General features: G+C 62.5%; 1 protein-coding gene across 3 annotated transcripts; it reads right to left on the reverse strand.

Annotated features, from left to right (window-relative positions):
* Positions 1-1,999: 1,999 nt before the first annotated feature.
* NFE2L1 (NFE2 like bZIP transcription factor 1) lies at positions 2,000-18,791 on the reverse strand. Of its 3 annotated transcripts, none has more exons than XM_066205265.1 (7): positions 18,719-18,791; positions 17,803-18,007; positions 15,451-15,944; positions 7,051-7,266; positions 6,624-6,713; positions 5,700-5,861; positions 2,000-5,583 (listed from the first exon to the last, which is right to left on the reverse strand). In XM_066205265.1, exons 3-7 carry the CDS (start codon positions 15,940-15,942, stop codon positions 4,249-4,251), a joined length of 2,295 nt encoding a protein of 764 aa, XP_066061362.1. In that variant the 5' UTR covers positions 15,943-15,944; positions 17,803-18,007; positions 18,719-18,791; the 3' UTR covers positions 2,000-4,248. The 3 variants fall into 3 exon arrangements, with proteins under 3 accessions (XP_066061362.1, XP_066061361.1, XP_066061363.1); XM_066205264.1 differs by lacking the exon at positions 18,719-18,791 and adding an exon at positions 18,139-18,468; XM_066205266.1 differs by lacking the exons at positions 7,051-7,266; positions 18,719-18,791 and adding an exon at positions 18,139-18,469.

Raw genomic sequence — 18,791 nt, forward strand, 5'->3', positions numbered from 1 at the left:
TTTTTTGGGTGGGGGGGGGAGGGGAAAAGCGGGAGGGAATTTTTGGGGTGGGAGGGGGACAAAAGGGGGGGTGGGGAGGGGGAGACTTTGTGCAAATGCGACTTTGTGATTCTGTATCGTCCTGCAGCAGAACCGCCGCTCCTGGCACGTGCGTTGGTGCGTTTGGCCCCTTTTATCGCCTTTTGACCCCGGGCTGCTTTCCCTTGATCTAAGGTGCTATTTCTCCGAATTGGGGCAGGGGGAGGGAGGGGAAAAAAAAAATCCCGAAACAAACAAAACAACAGAGCGAAGGAGATCTCCTGGATTTCTGACCGCTCCTTCCTTTGCCGGGAGGGGCGGCAGCAGCGCCAGGGGAAATCCAGCCCGTCCCGGTTTTCCCCGCGGCCGCGCTGGGAGCCGCTTTCCCGAAACCTCTGCTGGGGCGGGAGGTTCCAATCCCGTCTGTGCCCCGAATCCCCAAGTGTCCGAATGACTCCGGGGGCGGGATCTCGACGTGCGTTGTACAAACCTTTTCTACGAGCATGTGTTTGGGTTCCTGTGCAGAAACTCCGTGTGCAAATGTAAAAGTTCGTGTTTGGATTTTGACTTCATACCCAGCTCTGTCCACTTTTTACTTCGGGTTTTATTTTTTTTTTTTTTTTTTTGCCTTTTTTTGTTCTTGGTTTTGGTTTGTTTTTTTTTTTGTTGTTGTTGTTTGTTTTTGGTCTCAATAAAATTTTAGATTTATAATCCTGATTTTTAGATTCTTGGAGCTCGGGAGAAGCTTCTGGAGCAGGTTCTGGGCTGGTTTGGGGCCGAGGCGGAGCCCGGGGAGTGACCTCGGCTTCCCCTGTCGGCCCGGCCGGGGCCACCCGGGGAGCCCCGGGGCACGGGAGGAAGGCCCGAGGAGGAGGAGGAGGGTGGAGGGTGGTGGCTCCTGGAGGAGGAGGAAGGTCCAAGGAGGAGGAGGAGGAGGAGGAGGGTGGAGGGTGGTGGCTCCTGCAGGGGGAGGAAGGCCTGAGGAGGAGGAGGAGGGTGGAGGAGGAGGGTGGCTCCTGCAGGAGGATGATGATGGCTCCAGGAGGAAGATGATGGCTCCAGGAGGAAGATGATGATGGCTCCTGGAGGACGATGGTGGCTCCAGGAGGATGATGATGGCTCCAGGAGGAAGAGGATGGAAGCCGGAGCCTCCTCAGGCTCCAAAGGCCCCGGGATCAGCTGGAGCTTCCCGATGGCTCTGGGCACAGGGGAGGAGATCCCGGGAGGAGCACCGGATCCCTTCGGTGGATCCCTTCCCTGAGGAGATCCCGGGAGGAGCAGTGGATCCCTTGGGTGGATCCCTTCCCTGAGGAGATCCCGGGAGGAGCACCGGATCCCTTCGGAGGATCCCTTCCCTGAGGAGATCCCAGGAGGAGCGTTGGATCCCTTGGGTGGATCCCCTCCCTGAGGAGATCCCAGGAGGAGCGGTGGATCCCTTTGATGGATCCCTTCCCTGAGGAGATCCCGGGAGGAGCGTTGGATCCCTTGGGTGGATCCCTTCCCCCTGAGCTCCCTGCACCACCCCAGGCAGTCCCCGCGGGATCTGCTGCCGGCCGGGATCCCATTCCCGTCTGGATCCAGCGGGGATCTACCCGGTGGGTTTTCCGCGGTTCCGCCGTGGATTTCTCCCCCGGCGGGGGTCGGGATCTGCCGGCCTCGGGACGGCGGCCGCCGCGGGGCTCTGGGCAGCCGGAGGGCTCGGGCCTCGGGAGCCGCCGCTCCCGGCGCAGGGATGAATTCCCAGGAGCTCGCTCGGCCTTGGCTCGCAGAAGGGAGAAAGGAGAAAAGCCGGAGCTGGCTGTTCCCGCGGAGGAGTTCCCGCCTCTTCCTCCTCCTCCTCCTCCTCCTCCATCCCCTGCGGGGCTGGAACAACTGCCCCCCATCCAAGCTGGATCTGGAGCTGCTGCCCTGGGAGAAACTCCCTGAATTCCCGAAATTCCAGCCCCAAACCCCAAACAAAACCCCGCGGAGCCGAGGCTGGTACAGTGAATAAGCCGGTTTTATTTTTTATAATTTTTTTTTAATTTTTTTTAATTTTTTTTTTTTTTTTTTTTGTCCTGTGCTCACAACAATCTCTCTTCTCTCCCTGACAGGTCACAGATCATTCCAATCAAAAATAAATTTCTAAGAGAGGAAAAAAAAAGAACAAAACCCCAAAAAACTCCCCCCAAAAACCAAGAAGAATAATTTAAACCACGCGCACAGGGCTCTCTCTCCATCCCAACCTCCCCACGTCCCGACTTGTGCTTCATTCCCGGGAGGCCGGAGGGGGCTCGGGGCTCCCATCCCGCCCATCCCAGCTCCAGGCATTCCCCAGCCAAAACACCCACCGCCCCAGCAAAGCCGGAGGACATTCCCACCAACCAGGGCCTTCCCCGCGGCTGCTCCAGGTGGGACCACCCCCCCGGAATCCTCCTTGGATCCCGTGCACAGGACTGGCTCGGAAAAGCCGAACTTTTCGTTATTTCCTTTTTTTTTTATAAGCTTTTTTTTTTTTTTGCCTTTTTTTTTTTTTATTTTTTAACTTTTTATTTCTCTCTATATATTTTATTTTTATTTTCGTTTCTATTTGTTTTTTGTTTTTTGTTTATTTTCTGGTTGCTGGTAAAGTCAGAACGCTCCCAGCTGTGCTATATGGAACTCCAGCTCTAGGACGGTCTCCGAGGTGCGGAGACCTGACAGTGATCAAGGCACTACCCCCACCCCCCTCCTGAAGGAAACGAGAAAACTCAACGAAGGAAGTCAGACCAACACCTCTAGGGACAGAAGAGAATCCTATAATGTGATCACACGGTTACACGGAATCGTTATGGCAAAGAGAACACTGAGCAGCTTTCAACGGTTGGGCTTCTCCCTTTTCTGTGGGGTTTTTTTGGTTGGGTTTTGTGGGGGGTTTTTTTTGTAAGTTTTTTTTTTCCTTGTTTTCTTTAGTTTTGTTTTTGACTCAACACAAGCACTTCTAGACCCTAAAAGGGGGGGGAAGAGGGGAAAAAAAAATAAAAAATCAAGGCTGGAAACTCAACCCCCCCCCCAAAAAAAAACCCCCCCAAGCGCGGTGAGGGGACGGGGAGCCTCGAGGTGACCCCGAGGTCGGGTTTGGGGTCAGCTTTGGGGTCCCAGCGCTCCCCTTGTGCTGCTCCTGACCCCAAATCCCAGCCCGGGCATCTCCCCGGAGAGGCAGGACAGGATCCTGCTGCTCCTCCAGCCCCTTCCCCACCACATCCCGAAGCTCTGCGTGGATCCCCCGCGGCGCCCTCCTCTCCCAGGATGGATTTTCCGGCCCTTTTCTCCCAGGATGGATTTTTTCCCGGCCCTTTTCTCCCAGGATGGATTTTTTTTCCTGGCCCTCTTCTCCCCAGGATGGAATTTTTTTCCGGCACTTTTCTCCCCAGGATGGATTTTTTTCCGGCCCTTTTTCCCCCCCTGGCTCTGAGCTCCCTCGGGCTGCAGAGGGTGAATGGAAGTCACGTCTCTGATCTGGGATCCAGGAAGGAGAAATCCCGAATATCTCACACGCACCCATGGCAAAAGCGGGGTCGGGATAAGAGGAAAAAAAAAAAAAAAAAAGGAAAAAAAATAAAGCAAAAGAACCGAAACAAAAAAGAAAAGGAAAAAAAAAAATAAAAACAACCAACTACCTGAAATCACAGAACTTTGGAAGTTCAGAAAAACGTCTCTCCTATAACTTGGTTTCAAGTCCATTCTCTTAAATCTCTTTTTTTTCCTTGGGTTTTTTTTTTGTGTGTGGTTTTTGTTTTTTGTTTTCTCTTATTTAAAGCCAGTTCCTAACAGTAGTTTGTTTTTGTTTTTTTTTTTTGTATTTTTCTGTGTGTGGTTTTGTTTTGTTTGAATCCACCTCTGTGCCAACCTCCCCAGCAGCGATGCCAGCTCGTCCCTGCTCTCCCAGCGATCCCGGGGATGGATGGATGGATCCGGAGGCCGCCGGCCTTTGCTGAGGGAGGAGGGGAAAAAAGCTCCAAAGCTCCGTGCTTCCCCCCCCCCTCACACATTTTTGTTTGTTTGTCTGTTTGTTCGTGGTTTCGTTGGTTTGGTGGGTTTTTTTTTTCCCCCGGGACGGCCGCTCCCGCGGAGTCCCCGGCGCGCGCCGCCGCGCTGCGGTTCGAGAAGACAAGAATGCGGATAAGAAGGCATCAAAGTTCCCCCCTCCTCAAGCACTTCCAGGCTCGGCCCTCATCCCAAGCTCTCTCCCTTTCCTCTCCTCCCCGTCCTTCACTTCCTCCTGTCCTTCTGCTTGCGCTCCTGGCGCCGGGGCTGCGGCTCGGCGGGCGCGGGCGCGCGCGGGATCAGCAGCACGCTGCCGTCGCTGCCGTACTGCAGCGCGTAGCGGCTGGGCGAGTAGGGCCGGCCCTGCTCGTCCCGCAGCCGCCCGAACACCTCCTGGTACAGGCTCTGCACCTTCTGCTTCATCTGCCGGATGGACTTGAGGAACTCCACCTTCTCCCTGAGCAGTTTGGACTTGTCGCGCTGCAGCTCCTCCACGTCGCGCTCCAGGTTGAGGATGGTGTCCAGCTTCCTCTTGCGGCAGTTCTGCGCGGCCATCTTGTTCTTGCCGCGCCGGCGGATGTCGCGGATGAGGCTGAGCTGCGCCTCGCTCAGCTGGTACTTGGAGAGCAGCTCGTTGAACTCCTCCACGGGCAGGTTGATGATCTTGTCGTTGGTGAAGGGGATCTTCATGGCCCTGGCGCGGTGCTCGTCGCGGCTCAGCTGCTTGTCCAGCAGCTCGGACGGTTTCTCCTTGCCGCTCTTCTTGCCGGCGCCGGGAGCTTTGGGCTCCTCGGGGTCCAGGGAGCCCGGGGCCATGTTGTAGGTGTGGTTGTGGCCCACGTGCTCCAGGTAAGGCAGGTAATGCAGCTGCGCCGGGTCCTGGTAGCTCATGCGGCAGAACTTGCTGTACTCTGGCTGGTAGCCAACCGCCCCTTCGGCCTCCTCGAAGTCCACGTTCTCCGAGTCCGAGCTGTAGCCCACGGCGCCTTCCTCGGAAAACGAGGAGGAGGAGGACGACGAAGAGGACGAGGACGACGAGGACGACGCCTCGGAGCTGCTCAGCGACGCGGGGCTGCGGCCGGAATCCAGGGAAAGACCCGAGTCGGAATCGAACTCCTCTTCCAGCTGCGAGGCCTGCACGGGGTTGAAGCCCTCCTCGATGGCCAAGTCCATCAGGCTGATCTCGTCCAGCATGGCCTCGTCCAGGAGCCCTCCCAGGGGGTCGGGCAGCTCGGGCCCCGCCGTCTCGTTGCCCGTGCCGTTCATCTGCGGCGGGAAGAAGATCCCGCTCAGGTTGGTGGAGCCGAAGGCGCCGTTGAGGCCGGTGGCGTTGTCGGGCGCCAGCTGCAGCAGGGCCGAGCCGCCCGCCGCCGCCGCCGGGCTCTCCATGTCCGGGCTGAAGAGGGAGAAGTCCTGCGAGCAGCCGCCCAGCGAGGCCTGATGCAGGCTGACGTTCTGGTTGATGGGCGTGCCGGGGGCCAGGCTGTAGTTGGAGGCCAGCAGGTCCCCGCCGGGGCCGCCGTAGAGGCTCTCGGCGCCGCTGCCGTTCACCTCCATGGCCTGCAAGAGACGCGGGCGCGGCTCGGGGGCAGCTCCGCCGCCGCAGCCCCCGGGGCGCGGAGCTCCGAGACGGCGCCCGGAGGGACAAAGCCCTTGCCGCCCCTCCCGCGGCTCACCTGCATCTCCATGATGGACATCAGGTCCTGCCACTGCTGCTCCAGGTCGAAGGGCGACTCGGTCTCGGCCAGCAGAGGGGACAGCAGGCCGGGGGAGCCGGCCGGGGCACGGCTCTGCCCGGGCACGGCCTCGCTCAGGGCGGAGACATCCGCGGCTGGGAACTGAGCGCGGCGCCGGTCAGGGCCGGGGGCTCGGGGACACGCGGGGAGCAGCAGCGGGGGACACCCGGGGACGCTCGGGGACACTCGGGGGGGGACACCCGGGGACGCTCGGGGACACTCGGGGATGGACACCCGGGGACGCTCGGGGACACTCGGGGGGGGACACCCGGGGACGCTCGGGGACACTCGGGGGGGGACACCCGGGGACGCTCGGGGACACTCGGGGGGGGACACCCGGGGACGCTCGGGGACACTCGGGGATGGACACCCAGGGATGCTCGGGGGGGGACACTCGGGGATTCTCCAGAACGCTCAGGGATGATCAGGGATGATCAGGGATGCTCAGGGACACACAGGGATGTGCAGGGATGATCAGGGATGTTCAGGAAGGCACAGGGATGATCAGGAACACTCGGGAACGCACAGGGATGCTCAGGGATTCTCAGGGATGATCAGGGATGCTCAGGGATGCACAGGGATGCTCAGGGATGCACAAGGATGCTCAGGGATGTTCAGGGATGCTCAGGGATTCTCAGGGATGCAGCCTCCCCCCAGCCCAATGCCCTTCCCGCCCGCTTTGCCCCCGACTAACGAGCAGCAAAGCCAGGAGGCTTTAATTAACAGCAGCCCCCCCGTGCCCGGGTGGTTTCTCAGGACGCCTGGAGCCTCCCGGAGCGGCCAAACCCAACGTGCCGCTGCGGGAGGCCCCGAAACCCGCGGGAGCCAGGCACGGAGAGGCCGGGGGCGCTGCCGCAGGCTCACCTCGTGGTTGTCCCCGAAAGGGAAGGTGGCCTCCAGCAGCCTAAGGCACTCCTCCAGGGACAGCGCAGTCTGGTCCTCCGCTCCGGGCACCTGCGGGGAGAGCACGCAGGGCTGGGGGCCGCGGGCCGCGGGAGGTGCCGTGGGGAGGGATGGGCTCCTTTCCAGCAGGGCTGGAGCACAGCGCATCCGAAAAAGAGCCAGAGCCCCACCCAGCGCTCCTGTGCTGGCTCCATCCTCCCGCTCGGGGCCACGGGAAAGCGCCAGCGCCGCCGCTGCCGGCCCAGCCTGCTGTCCCCTGCTGTCCCCTGCTGTCCCCTGCCCACCTGGGCAAACCCTGCTGCTGCTGCTGCTGCTGCTGCCGCTGCCGGAAGAGCCCCGCACAGGCACAGCCCGAGGGCCCCCAGCCCGGCCGGCCCAGGGGTGTTACCTGCGCTGGGAAACTCTCCCCGGTCTCTCCATCAACTAGCGGGATTCTATCCAAGACCTCATTCCCTGCACTCCTCCAGCTGTCCCCGCGCTCCCTCCCATCGCTCAGCTCTTTGTCCACTTCGCTCTCTTTCTGACGGTGGCTGTAGTCAAAAATCTCTCGCCCAGCGCCGAGATCAATATCCTGTCTCCACAGGATGTCAATCAAATCGATGTCCTGCAAGACAGACCACATTTCCTTCAGCTCCCCCCCCTCTCCCTCGGCCTGGCGATGGGGCGGGGGAGTCCCCACCCAGCGGCCCCTCCCCAGGGCCTCCCCCCCCCTCCCCGCCCGGCCCGCAGCCCACCCGCCGGGCCCCGCCGCTCCGCCGCCCGCGGGCCGGCCGGGAGCGGCTCCGCATGGCCGGCGCTGCCCTGCCCGCCGCCCATGGCCGCCCGTCCGCCGCCGGGGGAGGCGGCGGGGGCCGCCCGGGCCCGCGTCGCGGCGCTGGCTGCGCCGTGCCCGCCTTGCATCAGCCCGTGGTGCCATCCCGGCCATTTGCATAAGGGGTGGGGTGGCAGGAAAATCCCCGCATTCCCACCCACCTGATGCAACTTGAGCCGCCGCCGCCGCCGCTCCGCCGGGCCCCTGCCCGCTGCCCGCCGCTCCCGGGCTGCCCGCGGCACTCCCCCCCAATCGCCCGGGCACCTCCCGCAGCCCCCCGCTCCTCGGGGCGGCCCCGGTACCTTTCTCATGTCCCCAGCTGCCGCCCGGGCCGCGGCGCACGCCGATCATGGTCCCCGGGGGAGGAAGAGGAGGAGGAGGAGGAGGAGGTGGAGGAGGAGGAGGCGGCGGGGCGGGCTGGCCGGGGCGCGGCGCCGCGCACGCATCGCCGGCCGGGGCGGCGGCGGCAGCGGCGGGGGGAGCCGCGCTCCGCTCCGCCCCACCGGCCACAGGTGCCCGCGCGGCCCCGCTGCGGCGGCAGCAGCCGCCCCCGCCCCCGGTGCGGCGGATGCTGCTGTGGCTGCGGCGGCGGCCCCCGGGAGGGCGGCGGGGCCGGGAGGGGCTCGGGAGGGACCGGGAGGGGCTCGGGAGGGACCGGGAGGGGCTCGGCGGGGCCGCCCCCCTCCCCCCAATCCCTCCCCCCGCCGTTCCCGGCTGCGGCGGCCGCCAAGCCCCGCCCCCTCCGCCGGGACACGCCCCCTCCCCGCCGGGATGCGGCGCTCCCGAGCCACGCCCCCTCCGCCGATGGCCCCGCCCCGCCCCGGGCGGTGGCCGCCACCAATCGGCGCCAACGGGGGCCGCCGCCCTGACCAATCGGCGCCGGCGGGGGCCGCCCGCTCGGCCAATCGGCGCCCGCCCGGCACCCACCGGGCCGCGCCCCCGCCCTGGCGCAGCGGGGCCGCCCCGCCCCCCCCACGGCCCCGCCCGCGCCGCACCGGGAATGGGGAGGGGAGGGGAGGGGAGGGGAGGGGAGGGGAGGGGAGGGGAGGGGAGGGGAGGGGAGGGGGACACCGGGACCCCCGGGCGGGGACGGGCACAGGCCGGGGTCACCTTGGCCCTCGGCCCGGGACACCCCCGCGGAGCCCCCTGCCCTCCGCCCCGCGGGGCTCCGGCCCCGGGCACGCCCCGGCTCCGGTAACCGCGGCCAAGTGTAAGGAGATCCCCGCACCGGGGGAGGGGGGACGGCGCTGAGCCCCCGCAGCTCATCACATGCCCCACGTATTTTTATCCTCGTGTTGTGGAAACGGCCCCGGGCACGGAGCCCCCGCCGCCCTCCCCACCCCCAATGCTGCAGAGGGAGAAGCGCCGGGATTTAATCCCAGCTTTGTCTCTAGCCCCGGCTCAAAACGGGCAAAATTGTTTTATCCGTGGGATAAAAAACCAAGTGGATTTCATAATTCCCCTGAACATCCTCCCCCCCCGCGCCCCGCCCGCTCTCCGGCTGCTGCAACGCCCAAAAAAAAAAAAAATCCCGCACAGCATTCCCGGAGCGAGTTCCAGCTTCCCAAAATTATTTATATCGCCCGTATTCCCCCGGCAAGGTCGCGCCTGGGCCGCGCACAAGCCACCGGGAGCCGCAATGTGCCAGGAAAAGTCATGGAAAAATTTCCAGCCCGGCCCCTGGAGCCGTCTGCGGCCCCGTCCCCGCCCGGGAGAGCCCTGCGGAGTCCCGGGATGCTCCCGGGGGAAGAGCGGCGGCTGCTCCGCCTTCTGCGGCGAGAGGGGGGAAAAATGCCACCCGAAAAATAAAATGATAATAATAATAATAACAATAAAAAACCCAACCCCGAAATGTGAAAGTGTGGGAGCTGGGGGAGGAGGAGGAGGAGGAGGAGGAGGAGGAGGAGGGCGCCGGGATGGGCTGAGGGAGTGACGTGGGAGCCAGACGGGATTTCCTGGAGCGACAGCGGCCTCTGCTCCTGTCCGGCCTCGGGCTGGGGAAATCGGGGAAAACAGAGCCCCGAGGACGGGCAGGGATGAGGGAAGGGAGGGAATGGTGGAAATCAGAGCCCCGAGGACGGGCAGGGATGAGGGAAGGGAGGGAATGGTGGAAATCAGAGCCCCGAGGACGGGCAGGGATGAGGGAAGGGAGGGAATGGTGGAAATCAGAGCCCCGAGGACGGGCAGGGATGAGGGAAGGGAGGGAATGGTGGAAATCAGAGCCCCGAGGACGGGCAGGGATGAGGGAAGGGAGGGAATGGTGGAAATCAGAGCCCCGAGGATGGGCAGGGATGCTGAAGGGCCGGGATCGGGAGGGAATGAGGGAAATCAGAGCCCCGAGGACGCGCAGGGATGCTGAAGGGCCGGGATCGGGGAAGGTGCGGCCGCGGACCTCCCCCACCCCGCCCGCCCGGATTCCCGGGATCCGCTCCCGGCACATCCAGGCCCGTGGAGGCCTCGGGAACACGGCGCCTCCCGGCCCTTCTCCTCCCGAGTTTCCCCCAAAATCGGAGCCCGGTTCCCGTGGCCCGGGAAAGCTCCTCAGCTCCAGGAATGCCAAATCCGGGAAGGGCGTCGGGGCCTCCCGGGAGTGACCTTGCCCGAGGCGACCCGCGGCCCCGGGGAAGCGGCGGGGACCGCACGGGGCGGGGACGTCCGTGCCCCTCCGGCGCCTCCAAGGTCGCCGCTGCCGACCCCGAGCCGGGCTTTGCCCCCGGAAATCCCTGGAAAAGCCGCAGGGAGAAGCGGGAATGCATTCCCAGGGCCTCGCCCAGCACCTCCAGCTGTGTCCGCGGCGCTGCCGGCGCTGCCCGCACCCGTTCCCGCAGCCCCGGCCCCATCCCGGCCCCATCCCGATCCCGGTCCCGGTCCCGATCCCGATCCCGATCCCGGCCCCATCCCGATCCCGATCCCGGTCCCGATCCCGGCTGCTCCCCGGGCACATCCCGCAGTGCCCAGAGCCAGGCTGGGCTTGGGGGGGGCAGAGCCACGCTGGGAGCACCTGAGGGCATCGACCAGCGCTGACACCTTCACTGCACAGCCCCGCAAGGACCTGGGAGCACGGAACCACCACGGACAGCCCCTCTCCATAGCCCTGCAAGGACCTGGGAGCACGGACAGCCCCTCTCCATAGCCCTGCAAGGACCTGGGAGCACGGACAGCTCCTCTCCATAGCCCTGCAAGGACCTGGGAGCACGGAACCACCACGGACAGCCTCTCTCCATAGCCCTGCAAGGACCTGGGAGCACGGAACCACCACGGACAGCTCCTCTCCATAGCCCTGCAAGGACCTGGGAGCACGGAACCACCACGGACAGCCCCTCTCCATAGCCCTGCAAGGACCTGGGAGCACGGACAGCTCCTCTCCATAGCCCTGCAAGGACCTGGGAGCACGGAACCACCACGGACAGCCTCTCTCCATAGCCCTGCAAGGACCTGGGAGCACGGAACCACCACGGACAGCCCCTCTCCATAGCCCTGCAAGGACCTGGGAGCACGGAACCACCACGGACAGCCCCTCGCCATAGCCCTGCAAGGACCTGGGAGCACGGAACCACCACGGACAGCCTCTCTCCACAGCCCTGGAAGGACCTGGGTACACGCATCACCATTGATCACCCCCATTCCACAGCCCTGCAAGGACCCAAGGCCATGGAACCACCACTGACAGCCCCCCTCCTTTTCCCTGCAAAGACCCAAAGCAGTGGATCAGCACTGACAGCCCCACTCCTTTTCCCTGCAAGGACCCAAGGCGGTGGATCAGCACTGACAGCCCCATCCCTTTTCCCTGCAAGGACCCCAGGCGGCGGATCAGCACTGACACCGTCCCTCCTTTACCCTGCAAGGACCCCAGGCGGCGGATCAGCACTGACACCGTCTCTCCTTTTCCCTGCAAGGACCCCAGGCCATAGATCAGCACTGACACCGTCTCTCCTTTTCCCTGCAAGGACCCCAGGCCATAGATCAGCACTGACACCGTCTCTCCTTTCCCCTGCAAGGACCCCAGGCCATAGATCAGCACTGACACCGTCTCTCCTTTCCCCTGCAAGGACCCCAGGCGGCGGATCAGCACTGACACCGTCTCTCCGTTTCCCCTGCAAGGACCCCAGGCCATAGATCAGCACTGACACCGTCTCTCCGTTTCCCCTGCAAGGACCCCAGGCGGCGGATCAGCACTGACACCGTCTCTCCGTTTCCCCTGCAAGGACCCCAGGCGGCGGATCAGCACTGACACCGTCTCTCCTTTCCCCTGCAAGGACCCCAGGCCATAGATCAGCACTGACACCGTCTCTCCTTTCCCCTGCAAGGACCCCAGGCGGCGGATCAGCACTGACACCGTCTCTCCTTTCCCCTGCAAGGACCCCAGGCGGCGGATCAGCACTGACACCGTCTCTCCTTTCCCCTGCAAGGACCCCAGGCGGCGGATCAGCACTGACACCGTCTCTCCTTTCCCCTGCAAGGACCCCAGGCGGCGGATCAGCACTGACACCGTCTCTCCTTTCCCCTGCAAGGACCCCAGGCGGCGGATCAGCACTGACACCGTCTCTCCTTTCCCCTGCAAGGACCCCAGGCGGCGGATCAGCACTGACACCGTCTCTCCGTTTCCCTGCAAGGACCCCAGGCGGCGGATCCCCGCCGGGCCCGCAGCCCCCGGGCTGGGCCAGAACCGCGGCGGCAGCTCCGGGGCCGGCGCCGCCTGGAGGGGCAGGGACCACGGGGGAAGGGAAATCCCTCCGGAGCCCTGCCCCGAGCAGCCAGTGGGGACGGAATCCAGAGGGACGGGATCCTGAGAGGGAATCCAGAGGGACGGGATCCTGAGAGGGAATCCAGAGAGGGACGGGATCCTGAGAGGGAATCCAGAGAGATAGGAACCTGAGAGGGAATCCAGAGAGGGACGGGATCCTGAGAGGGAATCCAGAGAGGGACGGGATCCTGAGAGGGAATCCAGAGAGGGATGGGATCCTGAGAGGGAATCCAGAGAGGGATGGGATCCTGAGAGGGAATCCAGAGAGGGATGGGATCCTGAGAGGGAATCCAGAGAGATAGGAACCTGAGAGGGAATCCAGAGGGACGGGATCCTGAGAGGGAATCCAGAGAGGGATGGGATCCTGAGAGGGAATCCAGAGAGATGGGATCCTGAGAGGGAATCCAGAGAGGGACGGGATCCTGAGAGGGAATCCAGAGAGATAGGATCCTGAGAGGGAATCCAGAGAGGGATGGGATCCTGAGAGGGAATCCAGAGAGGGATGGGATCCTGAGAGGGAATCCAGAGAGGGACGGGATCCTGGGGAGGGAATCCAGAGGGATGGGATCCTGAGAGGGAATCCAGAGAGATGGGATCCTGAGAGGGAATCCAGAGAGGGACGGGATCCTGAGAGGGAATCCAGAGAGGGACGGGGTCCTGAGAGGGAATCCAGAGAGGGACGGGATCCTGGGAAGGAAAATGTATCAGGGACAGGATCCTGGGAAGGAAAATGGATCAGGGGCAGGATCCTGGGAAGGAAAACGGATCAGGGACGGGATCCTGGGAAGGAAAACCGGGCAAGGGACAGGATCTTGGGGAGGAAATCCAGAGAGGGATGGGATCCTGGGGAGGGAATCCAGAGAGGGACAGGATCCTGGGGAGGAAATCCAGAGAGGGACGGGATCCTGGGGAGGGAATCCAGAGAGGGACGGGATCCTGGGGAGGGAATCCAGAGAGGGACGGGATCCTGGGGAGGGAATCCAGAGAGGGACGGGATCTTGGGGAGGAAATCCAGAGAGGGACGGGATCCTGGGGAGGGAATCCAGAGAGGGACGGGATCTTGGGGAGGAAATCCAGAGAGGGACGGGGTCCTGGGGAGGGAATCCAGAGAGGGACGGGATCCTGGGGAGGGAATCCAGAGAGGGACGGGGTCCTGGGGAGGGAATCCAGAGGGGGACGGGATCCTGGGGAGGGAATCCAGAGAGGGACGGGATCCTGGGGAGGGAATCCAGAGAGGGACGGGGTCCTGAGAGGGAATCCAGAGAGGGACGGGGTCCAGGGGAGGGAATCCAGAGAGGGACGGGATCCTGGGGAGGGAATCCAGAGAGGGACGGGGTCCTGGGGAGGGAATCCAGAGGGGGACGGGATCCTGGGGAGGGAATCCAGAGGGGGACGGGGTCCTGGGGAGGGAATCCAGAGGGGGACGGGGTCCTGGGGAGGGAATCCAGAGAGGGACGGGGTCCAGGGGAGGGAATCCAGAGGGGGACGGGATCCTGGGGAGGGAATCCAGAGAGGGACGGGATCCTGGGGAGGGAATCCAGAGGGGGACGGGGTCCTGGGGAGGGAATCCAGAGGGGGACGGGGTCCTGGGGAGGGAATCCAGAGAGGGACGGGGTCCAGGGGAGGGAATCCAGAGAGGGACGGGATCCTGGGGAGGGAATCCAGAGGGGGACGGGATCCTGGGGAGGGAATCCAGAGGGGGACGGGGTCCTGGAAGGAAAGCCGCCAAGGGACGGGGTCCTGGGGAGGGAATCCGGAGAGGGATGGGATCCTGGGGAGGGAATCCAGAGGGGGACGGGATCCTGGGGAGGGAATCCAGAGGGGGACGGGATCCTGGGGAGGGAATCCAGAGGGGGACGGGGTCCTGGAAGGAAAGCCGCCAAGGGACGGGGTCCAGGGGAGGCAAACGGAGCAGGGCCCGGCTCCTGGCCGGGCTCCAGCGCAGCCACCCAACCACCTGCTGCACACCTGGGCCGGCGCTCTTTCCCAAGGCTGCTGTTTATTTCCCAGCCGGGCCGGCGGCTTTCCCAATCCCCAGAGTCACGAGGGGCCCCGGGCTCCTTGCCCCTCCTTTCAGCGCTCCTCAGGAGCCAGGAGGGAGCGGACCAAAAGGGAAAATCACCCGGGGAACGAGCCCCGGAGCGCTGAAACCCAGCCCTGAATCAGGATTGCGACATCCCCGAGCACCGCACGCCAAACATCCAAAGTTCTGCTGGCCCGCAGAGCAACGACGGGCAAAGGAAATAATCAAACCAGCTCAAAAGTACCTCCTGGGGAGAGCAAACCCTGCCCTAAAACAGGTAAAAAATATAATCAAACCAGCTCAAAACTACCTCCTGGGGAGAGCAAACCCTGCCCTAAAACAGGTAAAAAAAATAATAAAACCATCCCATTCCCACCTCCTGGGGAGAGCAAACCCTGCCCTAAAACAGGTAAAAAATATAATCAAACCAGCTCAAAACTATCTCCTGGGGAGAGCAAACCCTGCCCTAAAACAGGTAAAAAACATAATCAAACCAGCTCAAAACTATCTCCTGGGGAGAGCAAACCCTGCCCTAAAACAGGTAAAAAAATATAAAATATCGTTTTGTTCTGACCTCCTTGGGAGAGCAAACCCTCCCCTAAAACAGGTAAAAAGTATAAAAGCACCCTGTTCCCATCTCCCTGGGAGAGCAAACCCTCCCTAAAACAGGTAAAAATATAAAACATCACCCCGTTCCCACCTCCTTGGAACACCAAACCCTCCCTAAAACAGGTAAAAATACAAAATCTCATCCCATTCCCACCTCCTTGGGAGAGCAAACCCTGCCCTAAAACAGGTAAAAATATAAAACATCATCTCATTCCCACCTCCTTGGGAGACCAAACCCTCCCTACAACAGGCAAAAATATAAAACATCATCTCATTCCCACCTCCTTGGGACAGCACACCCTTCCCTAAAAGAGGCCAAAATATAAAACATCACCCTGTTCCGACCTCCTTGGGACAGCAAACCCTTCCCTAAAGGAGGCCAAAATATAAAACATCACCCTGTTCCGACCTCCTTGGGACAGCAAACCCTTCCCTAAAGGAGGCCAAAATATAAAACATCACCCTGTTCCGACCTCCTTGGGACAGCACACCCTCCCCTAAGAGAGGCCAAAATATAAAACATCACCCTGTCCCGACCTCCTCGGGACACCAAACCCTCCCCTAAGAGAGGCCAAAACAGAAACCCTCCGCCCGTTCCTACCTCCTTGGTGAGATCCGCATTGCCAGGCGCGGCCACGGCTCCCAGGTCCTCGAGCTCGTCGGCGAAGGCCTGCTCGGCTCCGCTCTCCCTCACCCCTCCTTCGCCCGCGCCGCCGTCCTGCAGGGCGCCGCCGGGCCCGGGCTGCCCGCCGGACACGGAGCCCTCGGGCTCCCGGTGCACCAGCCAGGCGCTGAGCTCCGTGCTGGGCACCCGCAGCCTGTCCAGGGCCCTCACCTGGCTGAGCAGGCGCCGGGCGCCCAGGTACGAGTGCAGCTCCACGCTCTTGGGGTGGACGCCATAGCCGTCCAAGGTGTTGCGCAGGTTGTGGAACTGCGTCTGCGTGTAGGCAGAGCTCTGGCCCAGGATGATCTCCCGCAGGGGAGGCAGCTGCGAGCTCAGGTAGGTGTCCACGTCCACGCGCACGCCCAGCAGGCTCAGCAGGATGGTGAACTGGATCAGGCCTTCCGTGAAGTATTTCTTCAGAGAGAGCATCTCTGCGAGGGGGAGAAAGGGGGAAAGTGGGGGGGAGCGTGGAGGGGGGGATTTGTAGTGAGGAGATGGGAATTCATCATGAGGATTCGGGGGGGTTCACGCCGAGGATTTAGGGTGGGAATCCACACTGAGGATTTGGGAATCCACACCGAGGATTTGGGAATCCACACTGAGGATTTAGGGTGGGAATCCACACTGAGGATTGAGAGTGGGAATCCACACTGAGGATTTGGGAATCCACACCGAGGATTTAGGGTGGGAATCCACACCGAGGATTTGGGAATCCACACTGAGGATTGAGAAATCTACACGGAGGATTTGGGAATCCACACTGAGGATTTGGGAATCCACACTGAGGATTGAGAAATCTACACGGAGGATTTGGGAATCCACACTGAGGATTTGGGAATTCACACTGAGGATTTGGGCATCCACACCGAGGATTTAGGGTGGGAATCCACACTGAGGATTTGGGAATCCACACTGAGGATTTAGGGTTGGGAATCCACATTGAGGATTGAGAGTGGGAATCCACACTGAGGATTGAGAGTGGGAATCCACACTGAGGATTTGGGAATCCACACTGAGGATTTGGGAATCCACACCGAGGATTTGGGAATCCACACTGAGGACTGAGAAATCTACACGGAGGATTTGGGAATCCACACTGAGGATTTGGGAATTCACACTGAGAATTTGGGAATCCACACCGAGGATTTAGGGTTGGGAATCCACATTGAGGATTGAGAGTGGGAATCCACACTGAGGACTGAGAGTGGGAAGCCACACTGAGGATTTAGGGTGGGAATCCACACTGAGGATTAAGAGTGGGAATCCACACTGAGGATTTAGGGTGGGAATCCACACTGAGGATTGAGGAATCCACACCGAGGATTTAGGGTTGGGAATCCACACTGAGGATTGAGAAATCCACACTGAGGATTTGGGAATCCACACTGAGGATTAAGAGTGGGAATCCACACCGAGGATTTAGGGTGGGAATCCACACTGAGGATTGAGAGTGGGAATCCACACTGAGGATTGAGAGTAGGAACCCACACTGAGGATTGAGAAATCCACACCGAGGATTTGGGAATCCACACTGAGGATTCAGGGTGGGAATCCACACCGAGGACTGAGGAATCCACACTGAGGATTGAGAGGTGGGAACCCACACTGAGGATTGAGAAATCCACACCAAGGATTTGGGAATTCACGCCGAGGATTTAGGGTTGGGAATCCACACTGAGGATTCAGGGTTAGGAATCCACACTGAGGATTTGGGAATCCACACTGAGGATTGAGAGTGGGAATCCACAGTGAGGACTGAGAGTGGGAATCCACACCAAGGATTCAGGGTTGGAGGATTCAGGGTTGGAGGATTCAGGGCTGGAATCCACACCGAGGATTCAGGGTTGGAGGATTCAGGGTTGGAGGATTCAGGGTTGGAATCCACACCGAGGATTCAGGGTTGGAGGATTCAGGGTTGGAGGATTCAGGGTTGGAGGATTCAGGGTTGGAGGATTCAGGGTTGGAATCCACACCGAGGAGGTGGCAGCGCCTGAAGCCTGCCCACAACAGGTTGGGTGGGTTTGGCTCTGCTCTGCCCCACTTTCCACCAGGACCGTCTCTGCCGGTCAGGGCAGGGCTACAAACTCGGGATAAAAGTTTAAAGAACGCTCAAGGGGTTTTCGGTTCAGCAAGGCTCGGCTTTCCTCTGGAAAGTCAGAAATTGGTGCGTGGAGGAGTGGAGAAAAACCCAAGTTTAAAGCCGGGAACTCCCCAGCAGCTCCACCCTCGCCTCCCCTTTTGTTTTTATCCCGCAGACCACGCGGAGAGGCGCAATTCCATGTGACTTACTGTCCCAAAACTCCACATGCAGCGACTTCCTCAGTCCCCCCGCAGCTGCCCACGCTCCGGGACGGGCTCCGCTCCCTCCTCCGGCTCCTCTCCTTCCCCCTCTCCTGCTGCCGACGCTTCGCGAAGGAGCCTTTTATGAGTCAAAGGTCCCGAGCATGGGAAGGTCCAAAGACTCCTCCGCTCCCGGCCGCGATTTCATCAGCAGCTGAAATGTAACCAGAGAGCAAACACGGTAACACCGGGGCACCACCCCGCCCGCACGGCGCCTTCCCCCGCAGAACCACCACCGAGGGCGTTTCGCTGGAACCGCCGATTTCCCTGCCCGGGCCGAGTTACCTTCGGCGACAGCACTGTCCGCGTTTCCCCGGCCCGAGCTATTCTTAGGCCGCTGCGTCAACTTGCCGCCGGCCGAAGGAATCCGGCTGCCCGCGCCCGCCGAGCGCGGCTCGGGCCCGGGGCTTTTCCACAGCACACACGGGAGCGCGGCCGGGCCCGCCCCGCTCCCGCCTCCCGCGGCCGCCGGGGCGGCTCCCGCCGCGCGGGGAGCGCTGCCCGGGGGGATCCCGAGCGGGCGGCTCCCGGAGGAGCCTCGGGATTCCCGAGGAGGTTTTGGGGCTCCCCGGTTTTGGGGTGCGGGGTCTCCACGTGCGCTCCCCGCGCCCCTTTTCCCGGGGGGGGGGGGGGGGGGGTCCTTTAAGACCCCACGTGACCTCGGGGTCCCCCCCCCACACACACACCCCGCGCGCGGCCACGTGACCCCGCCCCACCCGCGCGCGCGCTCCCGCGGCCTGGCCGCCGTCCCCCCTCAGAGCGCCGCCCGCCCCGCTCCGCCCCGCCCCGCCCCGCGCACGCCGCCGCCGCCGCACGCCGCCCTTCACCCCAGCACCCTCCGCCACGGATCCGCCCCCGCCGGTACCCGCCGGGCTCCGCCGCCGCTCCGGCCCCGCCGCCGCCGCCGCCGCCGCTCCCGCTCCCCGCCCCGGCCCAAC

The sequence above is a fragment of the Chamaea fasciata genome, unplaced genomic scaffold (assembly GCF_029207755.1).
Source record: "Chamaea fasciata isolate MVZ Bird 193981 ecotype frontalis unplaced genomic scaffold, bChaFas1.0.hap1 SCAF_27, whole genome shotgun sequence".
Lineage (NCBI taxonomy): Eukaryota > Metazoa > Chordata > Aves > Passeriformes > Sylviidae > Chamaea > Chamaea fasciata.

Excerpts from the sequence above, each read along its gene's own strand:
- NFE2L1 (XM_066205265.1), bottom strand. The coding sequence starts at position 15,942 with ATGCTCTCTCTGAAGAAATACTTCACGGAAGGCCTGATCCAGTTCACC. Across the intron at positions 6,714-7,050 it reads GGGAGAGTTTCCCAGCGCAG|GTGCCCGGAGCGGAGGACCA; the intron begins GTAACACCCCTG and ends CTCTCCCCGCAG. Across the intron at positions 5,584-5,699 it reads TGTCCATCATGGAGATGCAG|GCCATGGAGGTGAACGGCAG; the intron begins GTGAGCCGCGGG and ends CGTCTCTTGCAG.